The 18550-nt window shown below is 40.5% G+C and overlaps 1 protein-coding gene across 1 annotated transcript in view; it reads left to right on the forward strand.

The window, feature by feature from the left end:
- The window catches only part of ITPRID1 (ITPR interacting domain containing 1), a 122032-nt gene that overhangs the window by 29758 nt on the left and 73724 nt on the right, over positions 1 to 18550 (forward strand). Inside the window, exons 5-6 of the mRNA XM_062178545.1 lie at positions 15729 to 15780; positions 18224 to 18310. Of these exons, the coding sequence (XP_062034529.1) occupies positions 15729 to 15780; positions 18224 to 18310 (139 nt within the window). The remainder of the gene's footprint in view (positions 1 to 15728; positions 15781 to 18223; positions 18311 to 18550) is intronic.

An 18550-nucleotide genomic window follows, 5' to 3' on the forward strand; every position in this document is an offset into this window, starting at 1 on the left:
GAAGGGTGTGGGGAAAAAGTCTGGTTGTACAGTTTTCACGTGGGAATGGGAGTAAAGGAAGTAGAGACAGAAAACTGCTCTGAGGAGTTGTGAGGTGAAAGGGAGCATTTAACAAATTATTCCTATAAGGAAAGTGGGGACAAAAGAGCATTTTATCTTTGTTGTTGCTGTGCTGAAAGAGTTCTTTACATATTGTAGATAGTAACCTCTTATGAGACAAATGGCTTGCCTACACACCCTTCCATGGGCACTGTTGCAGTAGACTGATGGGAGTCATCCATAAATGAAATGAGCTGGGGTCTGTGTAGTGCCTTCCTCTGGTATCCTTGGAGTTGTGGGCATAGCCTGTGGGACCTCTTGCCTTGGGACTCTGAGATTTCTTCCCGTGAAACACTGCATATCCAACACTATATGCAGATAGAACTTGAGCTGTGGCAGATACTTTCCCTTGCAACTTTCTCCGTATCTATTTTAACAACTACAAGAGGTTGGATAGAAGCCCTTGCTGCTTATAGCCCGTCTCACCAAAGCGTTTCACAAAGGGTGTGCTCTCACCTTATGACTTGTCTTTCCAAATCCAAGGGCATCTTAACTGAATGGGCTGACATTGAGGGCTTTGTTTGCTCAGGACATATGGGTGACACATAGGGAATAGCTTCATAGTCTTCCTCCAACTCTGTCTTTTCCCTTTCCAAGAATGATCACCACAGGATATAGATTAGAACTTCCCTTAGTGGTCACGAGTAAACACAACTGGTTCTCACTTTGGATTCACTGTGAATCCAGAAATCTTCCTGTAGTCTCAAGGAAACTAGGACATTCAGAGTTTCTTGGGATCAGTTGTGGCACTCAAGTGACCATGATGTTGGATATTAAAGTTTTGCTTTCCAGGTGGCAGACCCACTCTTAATCTCAGATCCTATATTTAAGCTGAAGAGAAGAAATTCCAAGAGAGTATCTGGTTTGTGGAAAACTCAGTTCCACCACCAGAGAACAAATCAAACACCAATACTCTGATTATGTAAGTGCATTGTCATTACAAAACAAGAATATGACACACAGTGAATGTGTACTTCAAAATGTGGGTTAGTATAATTGACACTTTTTGTTTGTATAAGCAAAACTGTGAGGGCAAAAACAATAGAACTCCTACATTAAAAAGATAGCTTCTGCCGGCGCTGTGGCTTAACGAGCTAATCCTCCGCCTTGCGGCGCCGGCACACCGGGTTCTAGTCCCGGTCAGGGCGCCGGATTCTATCCCGGTTGCCCCTCTTCCAGGCCAGCTCTCTGCTATGGCCCGGGAAGGCAGTGGAGGATGGCCCAAGTCCTTGGGCCCTGCACCCGCATGGGAGACCAGGAGAAGCACCTCGCTCCTGGCTTCGGATCAGCACAATGCGCCAGCCACAGCGGCCGTTGGAGGGTGAACCAATGGCAAAAAGGAAGACCTTTCTCTCTGTCTCTCTCTCACTATCCACTCTGCCTGGCAAAAAAAAAAAAAATAGCTTCTATTAAAGATACATTTGGGGCTAGTTACTAGATGATGGATGGTTAACTCATTTGTCCTTTTTTTACATTTAGATTTCCTCTCCAATCTCTAGAGAGATCTGAGAGTAACCAGGAAAAATTTGTTAAATAATAAGAACTTATAAAATCAAATTCTAAATTTGTAGTCTATATACTATTAGAAAAGGTCAAAATAAATCCAATTAAACATGAGAAGTCCCTTAGTGCTTGTCAATAAACGCTTTTAGAGAAAAGAGCTATTATAGGTGAAAGGTACAAAGATATAAAATATGTGGCTAGGGCTTGCTCTCAAGGATGTCAGAACCATCAGAATTCAGATATAACCTCTACTATCTTTTATACAAGACCCTCTGGTCTCGTCCCCTCTTATTGTATTCCTAGTTGTTTATCTTTTCATCCAATTCCTCTAGTCTTCTATCTTTCTTTTCTTTTCACTTCTTGTCCTTTTAAGACTTGATCCAAATCAATCTCATAGCCTGTATAAGGCCCTTCCTGACTTCTGCCCTGACAGCCTCTCCCCTGAACCCAAGCAACATCCATGATGTGTTCTCACCCAGGTGATGCTTGGCCTGCATTGCCTAAATCAGTAGAGGTATGATCTGTGCCACTGGCAAAACTCAGCCCCAGGAAAACAGGAATAATCCTAAATCATCTGGTTTCCCCAAAGCTCGTCAACAGAACATCTTACTGAAACGTAGTGAAGATGATTCTGTCAGGTCTAAAAATCTTCACAGAAGAGGTGAGACTTCAGTGAGTCAGTGAATGAGGGATATGGTTTTGAACAAAGAAACAAAGCAAGAAAATTGAATTCAGTGGAAACAACAGGAATTTGAACAAAGCCACAGAAACAAGAAAGCTAAATGTATGAAGAAAAGTGTATGGAAGTGACCAGAGCAGAGCAGTTGTTTTATGCTAGGGAGCAATGGTGGAAATGTTCCTGTTAAACAGAGCGTGGGAGATGACATTGGAAATTTATATTCATTAAATAAAAGTTTAAAAAAATGTCTGAAAATTAAGAAAGAGGGGCTCATGTGTGGTATCTTAGGGCTGGGATGGCACAGAAAAGTCACATCAGGTTCTGGTTCAGAAGGATATGTAGTTATGGTAGGGCTTTGGGCTGAATAGAATTTTGATGCCATCTCTTTTTTCACCCAAAATGAGAGCCATGAATAATTTGGGATGATAATTGATGATAACTACTGTAGGTGTGGTGACAGGAAATTGAAGCAAGTGTGTCCCGCATTTGCCATTGCTGTTGCAATGAGTTCTGAACACACTAAACCAAGAAGTGGAATGACAAATGCCAGTGTTTCTCTTGGAAGACAGGGCACGTATTGGGAAGAAAACAGGGCACATATTGGCACATATGTACTCAGGCTTGAGGTGACACAGCCTTATAGAGGGGGATAACAGTGGAGTGGGGAGGAAGAGGAACAGCATTTGGAAAAAGATTTGTGGGTAGAGAACAGCAAAACATTCCTATTGACTTTAAGGTTTTGGGCATGAATGTCAGAATATGTCTCTCTTTTTATAATATGGATTAATAATTTGCTAATGGAAGCAACCAATACTGCTGACCACCTCTACAAAGTGTCTTGGCCATGCAGGAGTTAAATATACAGAAAGCTGGAGAATGCTATTATTTTAGAGCCCTGTGAAAATGTAATCTGATTAGTCTATTGGACGATATTCCAAAGAACCAAATGTCTTCCATGAATCAGTCAGAAATGCTTAGGAAAACCAAAATAAAAATGCTTTCTAAGCCAATAAAGGTGCTAATTAGTGCCTTCTGCATATCTAACTACATCTTCTCCAGTAATACATTCTGCAGGGTTAAGTGCAGTGTCTGCTGCTTCAGATGGCAGAAGTCCACCTAACAGAAGGGAGGATGGCTGGAGACTCCCATATCTAAAAGGGAACCAGAACCAGCAGTTTAACCCATGGATGGGATGTATTGAATAGAGTAGGGACACTTTTTTTCCCCACTTTAATTTTCACCCAAACCAAACTCTAGGAAACTTGTGGAAGTAGTACCTTTTCCCTCTTCCACCTTTCCAGGTTTTAGAGAGTAAATTCTGGTTGTACAAACCTTTCAAGGGTATCCCAGAAGGAGAAAATGTGAAAACTGAAAAATGAGAGAAACCAAGTATGGAACTGAGGAGTTCCTAGCCAGCAGGGCTTTGTGTGGTGAGTGAAAATACCTTTGTAAGGGTCTCACCTTCTACCTGGGGCAACCTCAGGCAGGAGCCTGCAGAAATGTGGGGAAATCTAGGGTAACAGGAACAGTCTGCTGCTTACATTATGGCATTCAGTGAGCATGAGATCCGTATTCCTTTCAGAGGTAGCCAACTCCAATGCTTCCAGAAGCCAAGCAGGTAATTGCTAATGAGCAAAGCAGGAGGGAAGGAAATGCATAAAATTGGAGAGCGCCTTGCCTTCAACAGATTGCCTCCCTGAAGACACCTGGATTGGTCCTGCTGGCTCTTCCAAGTTTTAAGGAAAGTCTAGGAGTCCTGGTCCTTGTGGGAACCAGCACATCATGGGCCACCAGCTTGTGCTTCCTCATTCAAGTTCATTATTGAAAACAGGCAAAGGGAAGCAGAACCTCACTGTGGTAAGCTCCAAAAAGTTCACAAATTAACATAGTTGGTGGGGGTAGAGGACTGACAAATTCTCCAACAGGCAAGGAATAATAGAGCCACATAGGCCAGTGCAGGACTCTCAACTGCCTAGGTCCCAGGCCTGGAAAGGCAGTCTCCACTTCCACCATCATCACAAAGTAAACGCACAGTGGCACTGTGAAAATACCACATGGTCTCTCAGGACCTAGGGAACTTGGGAATATAAAATAGAAGTTAAGCTGTAAACCCAATTAATTTTAATGATTTTGCCACAGTTTAAAAAAAATCAAGACTTATCGCATGAGTTTTAAAAAGTTGTATCAGTTTTCCCAGGCCTGATTTTATCCAAAACCTGAGCTTGGCAGCAGAGAGGGCTATGTCTGAATGGCTATAGATAGACAGTTGTGTCATTTTAAGCAAGAGTGTTGGGAATATAGGACAGAATGTAGGAGCTGTATTTCTAGATCCGTGAAGAAGGGGTTCAGGAAAAGGGTCAAACATCCCACCTGTTGTCCCCTGTCTGGTGGCTAGGCCTCCCAGGGTGCTCTCAGCACAGTGGAAGGTGGGAGCGTCCTTTGCCGATCTGGTGCTAAAGCTGTAAGGCTGTCATAAGTGTTATCAAGCAAGAAAACCCCCACTGTAACCATTCCAGACCCATTTTGCCCAGTCCCGAGAAAACCTGTTTACTTGAGGGACTTCTTGTCCTCTTGGGGGTTGCCCTGGGTGTCCTGGCAACCAGACTGCTTCCAACAGTAGTGGCAAGGAAGAGGGTGTGGAACCTGGTCAGGGACCAGTAGATGTCCTAGAGTCCCATGAAGGAACCTGGATGACTAGATTTGCTATAGGGTTAGGCTTCTTGAAAACTTAAGCTGAGATACACTTTGCATCAATAGCTGAGACTGGGTCATTACCTCACTGACCATTTGAGCAGGATCCCAATGTCAGATTCCTGGCCCACACATATGTACATTCACACATTCCAGGAAACCCATAGTAATGGTACCCAACCAGAAGATACTGAGGCAGTGACAAGAATGGTGGTACTTGCAGATGACACTGTAAAATGTTTTAGACTCGAGATATTTTAGGACATGAGAGATATGCTCAGAAACTCTCCAGATGAATTATAGGAACCATAAATGGGGGCTGACCTTGTGCCTTACAGGCAAAGCAGTAGAGATGCTGCTGGTAGGAAGGGCAGGGAGAAATGGAAAAAAATATTTGAAATGGTAAATATTTTACCTTCCGTTTGGACAGCTTATTATTAGTTCATTGTGACACTAAGTTTATTAAAAACAAGTTCGAGAAGCACCAACACAGAGCAGAGGTCAGTGAACTGCAATGGGTTAATAGTATTTTATGGAATGAGATTTGGATCCTAGAGGTGCTTCCTAGGGTGAAGAAAGAGCTAAATGGAAGAAGATATCCTGTGCAACAACTCCATTAAATTTATTTAAATTGTCAGACATTTGCAAAAAGATTTCATATGTTATTAGACTCTTTCTGCCATGATCTGAAGTTCTCAAACTATGAATATAATAAGAAAAACAGACTGGCGTTATGCTTCATTTTTGATCTGGTTCAGTGTTTGAGTCAGGTATTCTTTTTTTTTTTTATTCTTTTTGATGTGAATATATGTACCAGATATCACATACAAAATTTTAGAAGCATCACATTTATATCACAATAACTGTGATTATGGCCATTTGCTTTTGTATTTATTTCTCCCTTGGTCACTATACCCTAGGATGTTTTATGATGTAGTTATGTATTTTCTTCAAATGATCAGCTAAAATTTAGACAAATGCCCCTAAATTAACCTTTTTCTCAAAACCCCACCTTTGGCATTACTCATATAATTTGTTTTTCCCCCTAGAAGCCTTTTATTTAAGAAATACAAACTTCATACATTTCACAATTACAACTTCAGGAACATGGTGATTCTTCCCTCCCCTCCACTCTCCCAAACCTCTTCTTCCTTACTCTCCTAGTCCCACTCTTGTTTTTTGTTTGTTTGTTTGTTTGTTTGTTTTTTACTAGTATCTATTTTCAATCAAATTTATACACATATGATTAACTCTATGTTAAGTAAAGAGTTCAATAGTATAAAAATAATATTAAAAAAAGCTGTTTCTCAACAGTCGAGACAAGGGCTGTTGAAAGTCATTGCTTTGCAAAGTGTCAATTTCACTTCTATAGATTGCCTTTTTGGTGCTCTACTCTGTTATCACAGGACAGAGAGAACATATGGTATTTATACTTTTGGAACTGGTTTATTTCACTAAGTATGATGTTTTCCAGTTTCATTCATTTTGTAGCAAACTACCGGATTTTTTTTAACTGCTGTGTAGTATTCCATGATGTATATATCAAATAATTTCTTTATCCATTCTTCAGTTGAAAGACATCTGGGTTGATTCCATATCTTAGCTATTGTGAATGGAGCTGCAATAAACATGGGAGTACAGATAACTCTTTCATCTGCTGATTTAATTTCACTTACGTTAATTCGCAGGAGTGGGATGGTTGTGTTATATGGTAGGTCTATATTCAGATTCCTGAGGTATCTCTACACTGTCTTCCATAGTGGCTTTACCATTTTACCTTCCCAACAAGAGTGGATTAAGGTACCTTTTCCCCCCACATCCTCACCAGCATTTGTTCTTTGTTGATTTCTGTATGAAAGCTATTCTAACGGAGGTGAGATGATGCTTCATTGTGGTTTTGATTTGCATTTTCCTGATGGCTAGTGATCCTGAACATTTTTTCATGTGTCTGTTGACCTTTTGGATTTCCTCTTTTGAAAAATGCCTGTTCAGGACCTTTGCCCATTTCTTAACTGTTTTGCTTGTTTCATTATTGTTGAATTTCTTTCTTTCTTTTTTTTTTTTTTTTTTTACAGACAGAGTTAGACAGAGACAGAGAGAAAGGTCTTCCTTCCATTGGTTCACCCTCTAAATGGCCGCCACGGCCAGCACATTGCACCAATCCGAAGCCAGGAGACAGGTGCTTCCTCCTGGTCTCCCATGCGGATGCAGGGCCCAAGGACTTGGGCCATCCTCCACTGCCTTCCTGGGCCACAGCAGAGAGCTGGACTGGAAGAGGAGCAACCGGGACAGAATCTGGTGCCCCAACCGGGACTAAAACTTGGGGTGCCAGTGCCACAGGCAGAGGATTAGCCTAGTGAGCTGCAGCACTGGCCTTTTGTTGAATTTCTTGATAAGTTTATATATTCTGATTATTAATCCTGTATCAATTGCATAGTTTGCAAATAATTTTCCCATTGTGTTGGTTGCCTCTTCACATTCCTGAGTGTTTCTTTCTTAGTACAAAAGCTTTTCAATTTAATGTAATCCGATTTGTCAACTTTGGCTTTGATTGCTGATGCCTATGGGAACTTTTCCAAGAATTCTTTGCCTATGCTGATGTTTTGCAGGGTTTCCCCAATGTTTTCTAATAAGTTGATGGTATCTGGTCATAGATTTAGGTCTTTAATTCATTTGGAGTGGATTTTTGTGTAAGGTGTAAGGTAGGGGTATTGCTTCATATTTCTGCATGTGGAGATCCAGTTTTCGCAGCACCATTTTTCTTAAGAGACTGGCCTTGCTCCAGGGATTGATTTTAGCTCCTTTGTCAAAGATAAGTTGGATGTAGATGCTTGGATTGGTTTCTGGCATTTCTCTTCTCTTCCATTGGTCTAGTCATCTGTTTTTGTACCAGTACCAGGCTGTTTTGATTATAACTGCCCTGTAGTATATATTGAAATCTGGTATTGTGATGCCTCCAGCTTTTTTTGTTGTTGTATAACATTGCTTTAGCTATTTGGGGCCTCCTGTGTTTCTTTATGAATTTCAGCAGCATTTTTTCTATGTCTGAGAAGAATATCCTTGGTATTTTGATTGGTATCACATTGAATCTGTAAATTGCTTTTAGTAATGTGGACATTTTGATAATACTGATTCTTGCAGTCCATGAACATGGAAGATATTTCCATTTTTTTATCTTTTTCTATTTCTTCTTTAATGTTTCGTACTTCTAATCATAGAGGTATTTGACATCCTTGGTTAAATTTATTCCAAGGTATTTGATTTTTTTGCAGTTATTGTGAATGGGATTGATCTTGGAAACTCTTTCTCAGCTGTGGCATTGTCTGTGTATACAAAGGCTGTTCAATTTTGTGTGTTGATTTTATATCCTGCCACTTTATCAAACTCTTCTATGAGTTCCAGTAGTCTTTCGGTGGAGTCTTTTGGATTCCCTATATATAGGATCTTGTCATATGTCAATAGGGATAGTTTGACTTCCTCGTTCTCAATTGGTATCCCTTTGATTTCTTTTTCTTGCCTAATGGCTCTGGCTAAAACCTTCAGTAGCAATGGTGAGAGTGGCATCCTTTTCTGGTTCCGGATTTTAGTGGGAATACTTCCAACTTTTCCTCATTCAGTAGGGCTCTGGCCGTGGGTTTGTCATAAATTGCCATGATTGTGTTGAGAAACGTTCCTTCTACATAAAATTTGCTCAAGGTTTTCATCATGAAACTGTGTTGTATCTTATCAAATGCTTTCACTTCATCTATTGAGAAAATCATATGGTTGTTTTTCTTCAACTTGTTAATGTCATATATCACATTTATTGATTTGTGAATGTTGAACCATCCCTGCATACCAGAGATAAATCCCACTTGGTCCAGGTATGATCTTTCTGATGTTGTTGGCTTTGATTTGCTAGTATTTTGTTGAGGATTCCTGTGTCTATATTCAACAGGGAAATTGGTCTGTAGTTCTCTTTCTCTATTGCATCTTTTCTAGGTTTAGGAATTAAGGTGATGCTGGCTTCATAGAATGAAGCCATTGTTTAAAGTAGCTTGAGAAGAATTTGAATTAGTTCTTTAAATATCTGGTAGAATTCAGCAGTGAAGCTATCTGGTCCTGGGCTTTTCTTTTTTGGAAGGTTCTTTATAACTGATTTAATTTCCATCCTGATTATTGGTCTGTTTAGGTTTTCTGTGTCTTTATGGCTCAATTTAGGTAGGTTGTATGTGTTCAGGAATCTATCAACAACTTCTAGGTTTCCTGGTTTGTTGGCATACAGCTCTTTGTAGTAGTTTCTGATGATTCTTTTTATTTCTATGTTTTCTATTGTTACATTTCCTTTTTCATCTCTAATTTTATTGATTTAGGTCTTCTCCCTCCTTTTTTTGGTTAGTTGGGCCAATTTTGTTTATTTTTTCAAAAGCCAACTTTTTGTTTTGCTTATCTTTTGTGTTGCTTTTTTTGTTTCAATTTTGTTTATTCACTAATTTTAATTATTTCTTTTCTCCTACTAGTTTTAGGTTTGGTTTGGTTTGGTTAGGTCTTTGAGATGCATTGATAGCTCATTTACTTGGTGCCTTTCCAGTATCATGATGTAGGCACCAATTGCCATGAACTTTCCTCTTAGCACTGCTTTTGCTTAGTTAATAAATTTTGATATGTTGTATTGTTTTAATTTGTTTCCAGAATTTTTTTGATTTCTCTTTTAATTTTTTTCAATGACCCACTGTTCATTCAGGAGCATGTTGTTCATTCTCCATGTGTTTGCATAGGTTCTAGAAATTCCAGAGTTGTTTATTTTCAGCTTCATTCCATTGTGATCTGAGAAGATGCGTGGTATGATTTCGATCTTTTTGAATTTGCTGAAACTTGCTTTATGAACTAGATTGTGGTCAAACCTAGAGAAAGTTCCATGCTTGGGTGAGAAGGATATGTGTACTGTGACTGTAGGATAGAAAGTTCTGTAGACCAGTTAGATTCACTTGGTCCATAGTTTTAATTAACTGTTGTTTCCTTGCTGATTTTCTATCTGGTTTATCTGTCCATTGCTGAAAGTAGTGGTTTGAAGTCCCCCATTACTGCTTTATTGGAATCAATGTCTCCCTTTACATCCATTATCATTTCTTTTAAATAGCCAGGTGCCCTGTAATTAGGAGAATATATGTTTATAATAGTCACATCTTCCTGTTGACTTGATCTCTTAATCATTATACAGTGTACTTCTTTGTCTTTTTTTTACATATTTATTTATTTATTTGAAAGGCAGGGTTACAAGAAGGCAGACCCAGAGATAGAGGTCTTCCATCTGCTAGTTCACTCCCTAGATGGCCGCAGCAGCTGGAGCTGTGCTGTTCCAAAGCCAGATCCAGCTTCTTCCGGATCTTTCACACGGGTTCAGGGGACTAAGGACTTGGGCCATCTTCTGCTTTCCCAGATCATAGCAGAGAGCTGGATCAGAAGAGGAGCAGCTGGGACTTGAACTAGTGCCAATATGGGATGCTGGCACTGCAGGCAGTGGTTTTACCCGCTATGCCACAGTGCCAGCCCCTCTTTGTCTCTTTTAACAGTTTTTGTGTTAAAGTCTATTTTCCCTGATATTAGAATAGCCACACCAGCTTTTTTTTGTTCTATGCTAGCTTTGAATATCTTTTTACATCCTTTCACTTTCAGTCTGTGCATATTTTTGTTGGTGAGATGTATTTCTTGTAGACAGCAAATAGATGGGTTTTGTTTTTTAATCCATTCAGCTGTCTGTGTCTTAACTGGAAAGTTGAGGCCATTTACATTCAAAATGACTATTGTTAAGTAATGACTGCCCTGCCATTTTCCTGTAAATATTCCTATTAGTTACTTTGGATTTCCTTTGTACTTTTACTTTGAGATTTTCTACTTGCACCTTCTTTCATAGTGATGACCATGTTTCTGTGTGTAGTATATCCCTAAGCATCTTTTGTAAGGCTGGATGGGTAGTGACACATTCTTTCAATTTTGGTTTATTATGGAAGGTCTTTATTTCACCTTCGTTCATAAATGAGAGGTTTGCAGGGTACAGTATTCCTACTTGACAGTTTTTTTCTCTTAAGACATGGAATATATCTCACCATTCTCTCCTAGTCTGTAGGTTTTCTGATAAGAAGTCTGCTGTGAGTCTATTTGTAGATCCTCTGAAAGTAATCTGGTGTTTCTCTCATGCATAACAATGCATTGTGATAAAGATCTTTTCTAGTCATGGCTACTAGGAGTTCTATGTGTTTTCTGTACTTGGGCACCTCTTTCTTTCTCCAAATTAGGGAAGTTTTCTATAATTATTTCACTAAAAAGGCCTTGTAATTAATTCTCTCTTCTCACATCTTCAGGAACGCCTAAGACCCATATGTTGGGTAGTTTGATAGTATCCCATAGATCTCCAACAGATTTTTAGATTTCTAATCTTTTCTTTTTTTAGTCTGAGTGTAAAATTTCCAGCAATTTGTCTTCTACCTCAGATATTCTTTCTTCTGCTTCACCCAGTATGTTCAGGCTTTCCACCACAATTTTTATTTGTTCTATTGAATTCTTTATTTCTAAGATGTCATTTTGATTTCTTTTTTAAGATCTCAATTTCATAGGAGAAATTTTATGTCATTAAAGATTTTGTTAGTTTGTGGATTTGCTTCTGATTACTTCAAAATAATCCTACAATTAACTTTTTGAATTCCATTTCTGTCATTTCTTCAGTCTCTTCATCTTCACATTCTAGAATTGAAGTATTGTGTTTTTTGGGGGGCATCATGTCATCTTCCTTATTCTTTATTCTTGAATTGCTGCATTTATTCTGCATTTATGGAGATACTTGTTGGTTTCTTTTTTGTTTTGTTTTTTCTTGTGATGGATTTTATCTTTGTACTATGCCTCTGTGGCTTAGTGGACTGTCTATTTTTTAAGTGAATACCCAGAGGCATAAGGTGGTTATGTCCAGGGAGTTCTATTCAGCGCTCCAGGGTGAAGTGAGTGTCCAAAATGACACCCAGATTGGGCACAGTAAATCTCTTTCTCCTTACCAGAAGAGGGGTTTGTTCTTCTCTGTTAGCATAGTCTCATGCTTACCTCCTCTCCTCAAATGAGACCAATGCCTGGGCACTAGCCTTGGTGGGTACAATATTCATCCACGCTGCCACAAAAATCACACAAAGGATCTGTGCAGTCCTTTGTTGGAGCACCAATCCCACAGCTATGACTCTCACCAGGCAATCAGGGTGCCCTGAGAATGTGGAGCCACTCACAGTGACTGCCCAAAGTCTCAACCACATTCTGCACCCTGCCACATAGCCATAGTATTTTCACAGTCCAGGCACACAAGCCTCCCATAGTCATGAGTACCCAACCCCCTATCAGTTCTCCCAGCCATACTCAGGTGTCTCCACTCAGCTGGTTTTTGGGCACATGGATGTGAGCTGGCACAGCTGTTACATATGTCCAAAATGGCACCCTCCCTCTCTCAGCTTGTTACAGGACACTGGTTCCAGATGGTCAGGAAGAGAGACACATGCCTCCTTTTCTTCTCCTCTAGGCTGGCTTATACACTGTCCCTCACAGAGCTCCAAGCCAGACTCATGCTAGGTTCTCCCACAGCTTTATTGCCAGTGGCTTGGGCTGCTGGAGTCTGGTCTCACCTCACTCTCCGGAGCTGGTACTGAGGCTCTCAACTGCTGAGGTCCTAGACTGTGTGTGTCCATACCCTCCACAGAGGTTCACAGTGTCACTTTAATTTGTATGAAGTTTCCTCTGCCATTTTCTCTCTAACTCTTCCCTGATACTGCACTCTCTCCATTTTTTTAAAAACTATCTTCCCCTAGACCAGAGCAGTAAGCTCCTTCTTTATTCCACCATCTTGGGTCTCACACTCATCTAATTTGATGATTCCAATCAATTGGTAGTATATTTCCTACAGATTCTGGGAGGCTATCTATGCTGGATGAGGAAGTGGTATAATTTATTAATAGTGTTTGCATGGGAGTAGGATAAGCAATGGAAGCACAGACACCATGTCTGTCCCCACTTTGTACTTAAACCTTTAAAATAAATTTCTATTTCTTTCCTATCTGACTCTTGTGATGACAGAGTCCCATGTGTTGGGTAAGCCAGGAATTCCATGTATCTGTTTTCTCTCCACCTCTTCAATGGCAGTGTATTCTGGGCTGTTCACTCACACCTCAGTTACATCTCCAGTGGTTTTTGTTCTAGATCAGTGTTCATTTTCTGTTTAGCAGGGTCACTGCATCTTTGAAAAATCTGCTGGAAATTATGGATAGTCCTGTATCCACCCCAAAAATTTGACAGAGATAAGTTCACAAACACCTAAGATCTATTCATAGTCCCCTGTCAGGGCAAGAACTCTGGCTTTAAACTAAAGATTTATTTTACTTTTCTTTCTTATGTTCAAATCATACAGGTTCATTTTTCCAAACTCTCCCACCTGTATTATCTTTCTTATGGTGAAAATGTGGTATTCTCAAGGAAGCACATGGTGGCAACACATTCCAATTTTGGACACATCAATCACTCATTTGTACCCAGGAGAGTGTGAGTGAGTGGAAGCGAGAAAACTGGTGAACCTGCTGAGGAATTTGCCTGAACTCTCAACATTTCCTTCTGCAGATGTCAGTCACATGTTAGGATGTGAGACAGGATCTGAGTACTGCAACAGCCCCCTGAATTGGCCTTTCTCCATCCAACACAGTCACCTCTCTTATCCACATGGGGAAATATGTTCCAGGACACCTTGGGGATGCCTGAAACCATGGCAACACACCACACACACACATTTTTTTCCTATTCATACATAAAGTTTAATTTATAAATTAGGTACAGTAAAAGATTAATAATAATAACCAATAATAAAATATAACAACTGTACTATACTGAAATAAAAGTTATATGCATGTGGCCTCTCTGTCCCTCAAAATATCTTACTGTGCTGCAGATCCTAGCAACTTCAGCATATAATCTTTGTGTTTTTCTTTCTTATTAAGTAGAGAACTAATGCCTTCTCCTTCAATGAGAGTACTTGATGACTTCTCTTTGTCATATTGTAGTCACATCCTCCTGTCTCTTATGCTTTGGGCCATCATTAAGTTAAATAAGAGTGACTGAACTACAACGTGATCTGATAACTGGGATGGCTAGTAAGTGACTAATGGGCAAGTAGTGAATACTTCATGGATGCGCCACACAAAATGACAATTCATGTCCCAGAGGGAAGGAGGCAGGACAGTGAGGGATTCTGTCATGCTACTCAGAGTAATACACAATTGAAATCTTGTGGGCTCTTCGTTTCTGTAATTTCTCATTTCATATTTTCAGATGGTGATTGACTTCAGGTAACTGAAACTGCAGAAAGCAAAACCAGAGATAACGGAGAGCCACTATATTTATTAATTACTTAATTCCAAGTTTGCTACTAGGAAATTAATCTTAAGCATGCTCTCTCTTAAATTTATGCACTTGCTCAAAAATCTTTAATGAATTTCCATATACTAACACATAAATATAAACTCCTCTTTCTGGCTTTCAAATAACCAGCAAGTAATTCTGTTGACATGTGGTGTTTTGAAAATAAACAATAACAACAACAGTAACAAAATGGCAACAAAATAAGCTGTGGCATCTCTGGCCATGATGAATTTATTTCATTTCTCTGTGCCTCAGCTTTCCTCTGTGTTGGTGGGAATTAATCCCACCTCTTTCATGGATTTATTGTGATAATCAGAAGAGACACACTTAGCATGCTGCCTTGCCCAAAGTTAATGCTAAGTAAATAGTAACTACTATGGCTATAATCAAGGTGATAAATTCCTATATCTGCTACTTTTGGTTGTGTGATCTGGTCCCATTACTAAACTTCTGTTGAGTCTCAGCTTCTTTTCTGAAAGATGAAGATAGATCCTAAATTACAAAGCTATTAGAAAGATTAAAAGATACAAATGGATAGAAGATGCTCAACAAGTGCTAGGCCCTTCATGTGTTTTTTCACCTGTCCCTGGGCTTGCTTCCCAACCTTCTGTACTGAGAGCATCCCCAGATGCCCCATGATATAATCAGACAAGCCCAGCACCCTGCTTTTTACTACTTCTTTATACACATTCTCCTTTAACAATAACACCTCTTCTCCAACCATCTAATTCTCCCCAGTCTCAAAAGTCCAAGATAAGTACAACTTCTTCCATGAAACCTTCAGTGACTCTTCCCTTTGCCACTGACTTCTTTTTTTCTAAAGATTTTATTTATTTATTTGAGAGGTAGAGTTAGACAGTGAGAGGGAGAAACAGAGAAAGGTCTTCCTTCCATTGGTTCACTCCCCCAGATGGCCACAATAGCCAGAGTTGGGCCAATATGAAGCCAGGAGCCAGGAGCTTCTTCTGGGTCTTCCACGTGAGTGCAGGGGCCCAAGCTCTTGGGCCATCTTCTACTGCTTTCCCAGGCCATAGCAGAGAGCTGGATTGGAAGAGGGGCAGCCAGGACTAGAACTGGCGCCCACATGGCATGCCAGCACTGCAGGCGGAGCCACTGACTTCCCTCTTCATGGAGCAAGCATAGTGCTTCAAGTGCAGACCACAGAATATGGTCCTTGATCTCATTTTGCCTTGTTCACGATACAGAAGCCATGTATTCCATATCTATGCAAACTTGGATATGGAAATTCAATCCCATGTTGGTTCATTTGGGAATGAGTAACTCTTCCTTGAGATAAAAGGAAATTAAATTCTACTCTTTGTTTTTGTTGTTGTTGCAGCTTCTTTGCATGACCAAGGAATGGTTCAAATGACTGTGAAAGACTACATGAGGTAGGCTGCAGCTTCAGTTACTTCTCTGCAGTGTTTTATAGCCACTTCTTTGATAAGTGAAATAGATGTGGGGATGATCCTTAATAATACTGTGGATCTTGCAATCTCTTGAAAATCCACGGGCATAGCTACAGTGCCTAGAATATCTTCATTAACCTTGAGGAAAATACAGGTTTCTGAAATGTCATAAAGTGAGCAAATTAAATGAACAAATTCTGATTTAGTTAGAACCTAGGCATAAATCAAATTCTACTGCTCATAAGGATCTGTTCATAAAACAGTTACATTCATACTTTCATTTTGCCAATGTTATCAATTGTTGTGCTATTTACTTACAATAGCACACATGATTTTCAGTGTTAGGTCGAAAAAAATGACCATCTCTTGATACAAGAGACACTTGGTCTCCAAGTGTGTTGCCTGGAACAATAACATCAACAACACCCAGGAATTTAAGTGGAAATATAAATTCCCAAGCCCTACTCCCAACACACTGAGCCACAGAATCTGGAGGGAGAGTTCGGAAATCTCTATTTTTGCAAGTCCTTCAGATGAAAATGAGGCTTGCTATCATCTAAGAACTCCTGGAATACATGTTGTGTTCTTTTTTTTAATAAAAATTATTTATTTTCTTTTTATTTGAAAGGCAGTCAGAGGCAGACAAAGATTCTATTCAATCATTCACTCCCCCAGTGCCCTCAATAACTAAGGCTGGGCCAGGCAGAAACTTGAAGCCTGGAACTCAATCTGAGTCTCCCACAAGGATAAAAAGGATGCAAGTACTTGAGCCATCACTGGCTGCCTGGCAAGGTTTGCTTTAGTGGGAAGCTGGATCAGAGGTGTAGCTGGAACTTGATGTAGGCAGTCAATACGGGATGCTGGAGTCCCTAGCAGGGCAACTTAACTGTGGTGCCACGTGCTACCCAACTCGGAGCTCTTGGAGGTTAGGAACGGAGCTCTTGGAGGTTAGGAACGCTGCGCTCTCCTCACACTTGCACTGTCAGGAAAATCCCAACTCACTGAATACTGAAGAGGCAGTCCTGTGTCTCTCCTCCTCCTACCGATTCACACCTTTCTCCTCTTACATGATGAGTTTTGCTACACACAGAAACAGTGAGCTATGAGGGACAATGGAGATCTTTCGGGCAACTCTCATTTTGTGAGGATCATTTTGGTGAGCAGAATACAAGACGAAGTGGGGTTATAAGTGGAAACATGTCTTCTGCCCCTCTTCAAGGCTCCCAGTAAGTTCAACAATCTGTTATAAGTGGAGTTCTTATTATCCAGAAATTTGCTGTCCTGTAGCTTTGATGAAGAGAAGCAACTAAACAAGGAAGAGACAGGGCCCAGAAATTCTTCTTTTTTTTTTTTTTTTTTGACAGGCAGAGTGGACAGTGAGAGAGAGAGAGACAGAGAGAAAGATCTTCCTTTGCCGTTGGTTCACCCTCCAATGGCCGCAGCGGCGCATCACGCTGATCCGAAGCCAGGAGACAGGTGCTTATCCTGGTATCCCATGAGGTGCAGGGCCCAAGCACTAGGGCCATCCTCCACTGCACTCCCAGGCCATAGCAGAGAGCTGGCCTGGAAGAGAGGCAACCGGAACAGAATCCGGCGCCCCGACTGGGACTAGAACCCGGTGTGCCAGCGCCGCAAGGTGGAGGATTAGCCTGTTGAGCCACGGTGCCAGCCTAGAAATTCTTATTTAATGTGGATAGGATGGAGACAAAGTTAGCAGCTCAAGTAGGATAACTCGGTCTTCTTGGGATCATTGATACCTGTGTGTTTTTTTTAAATAAATTCTAATTTTGTAACAACTGGCTATTATATCCAATGCTACTGGGTGGGATTCATGGTTTAGCAGAGGTGTATAAACCTGAACTGTGTAATAGATTTCCATGCTCTTTGAGAGTGCTTTCATATGCTTTGCAATGCAAGCCTATAGGGTAGAGTGACACTCATCCTTCCCATATTAAAGAGCTTTTCACTGTTGCATGTGTATGGCCACTTAGAGGTTGTTAGCTATTCCGTATGAAATCCCCCTCCATTGTGGGAATTAACATGTCCCACTTCAGTGGCTGCTCACAAGACCTATTTCATCACGTCATTTTAACTTCCTCCCAAAAGTTGGTGCCTAGCAAGGCTGCATTCTGAAATGTTCTCCAATGATTTGCCATCTGTCAAAAGTGAGACTATCTGTCACCTTTATAATGAGCACTAGCGGCCACCTGACAAATTCTCACTTTCTGTAACAACACAACACTCTAGAAAAGAGCGGTGGCTCCTCAGCTGCAAGTCCTTCCTCTCTTCAAAGGTGTGGGCATTGTGAGGCTCTTAGATACTAAGAGGACATGCAAATGGTTGCTCTGGAAGGGGAACATTCATGGTCACCTCCCTGGGGACTGTTTAAATCAACACATCCCACTTTGGTGTTTTCCCACTGCAGATCTCTCCGTCAGTTTTCAGAAACTCCCAGCCTGTCCAGAGGGACTAGTTTCAGCTCTTGCCATTCTGCTGCAAGTTTACCACAAAGGTGCGTGATTTCCACACTTTTCAGCAAAAGAAATCATACTGTGTAACGAGAGTTCATGAAATTATAAATAGGCACTTGAGAGATACTGAATGGATGAATGAGAAAATGAATAAAGGATTTTCAAACTCCAACTTGCAAGAACCACATAAATGAGTCAGTGAAATTGGAAAGCAGGTTAAGTATCTGTCAATGGGGAAATGACCACATAAGCCATTGGCTCATCTATTTTATGGAATTGCT

This window comes from Lepus europaeus, chromosome 20 (assembly GCF_033115175.1).
Source record: "Lepus europaeus isolate LE1 chromosome 20, mLepTim1.pri, whole genome shotgun sequence".
NCBI classification, from domain to species: domain Eukaryota; kingdom Metazoa; phylum Chordata; class Mammalia; order Lagomorpha; family Leporidae; genus Lepus; species Lepus europaeus.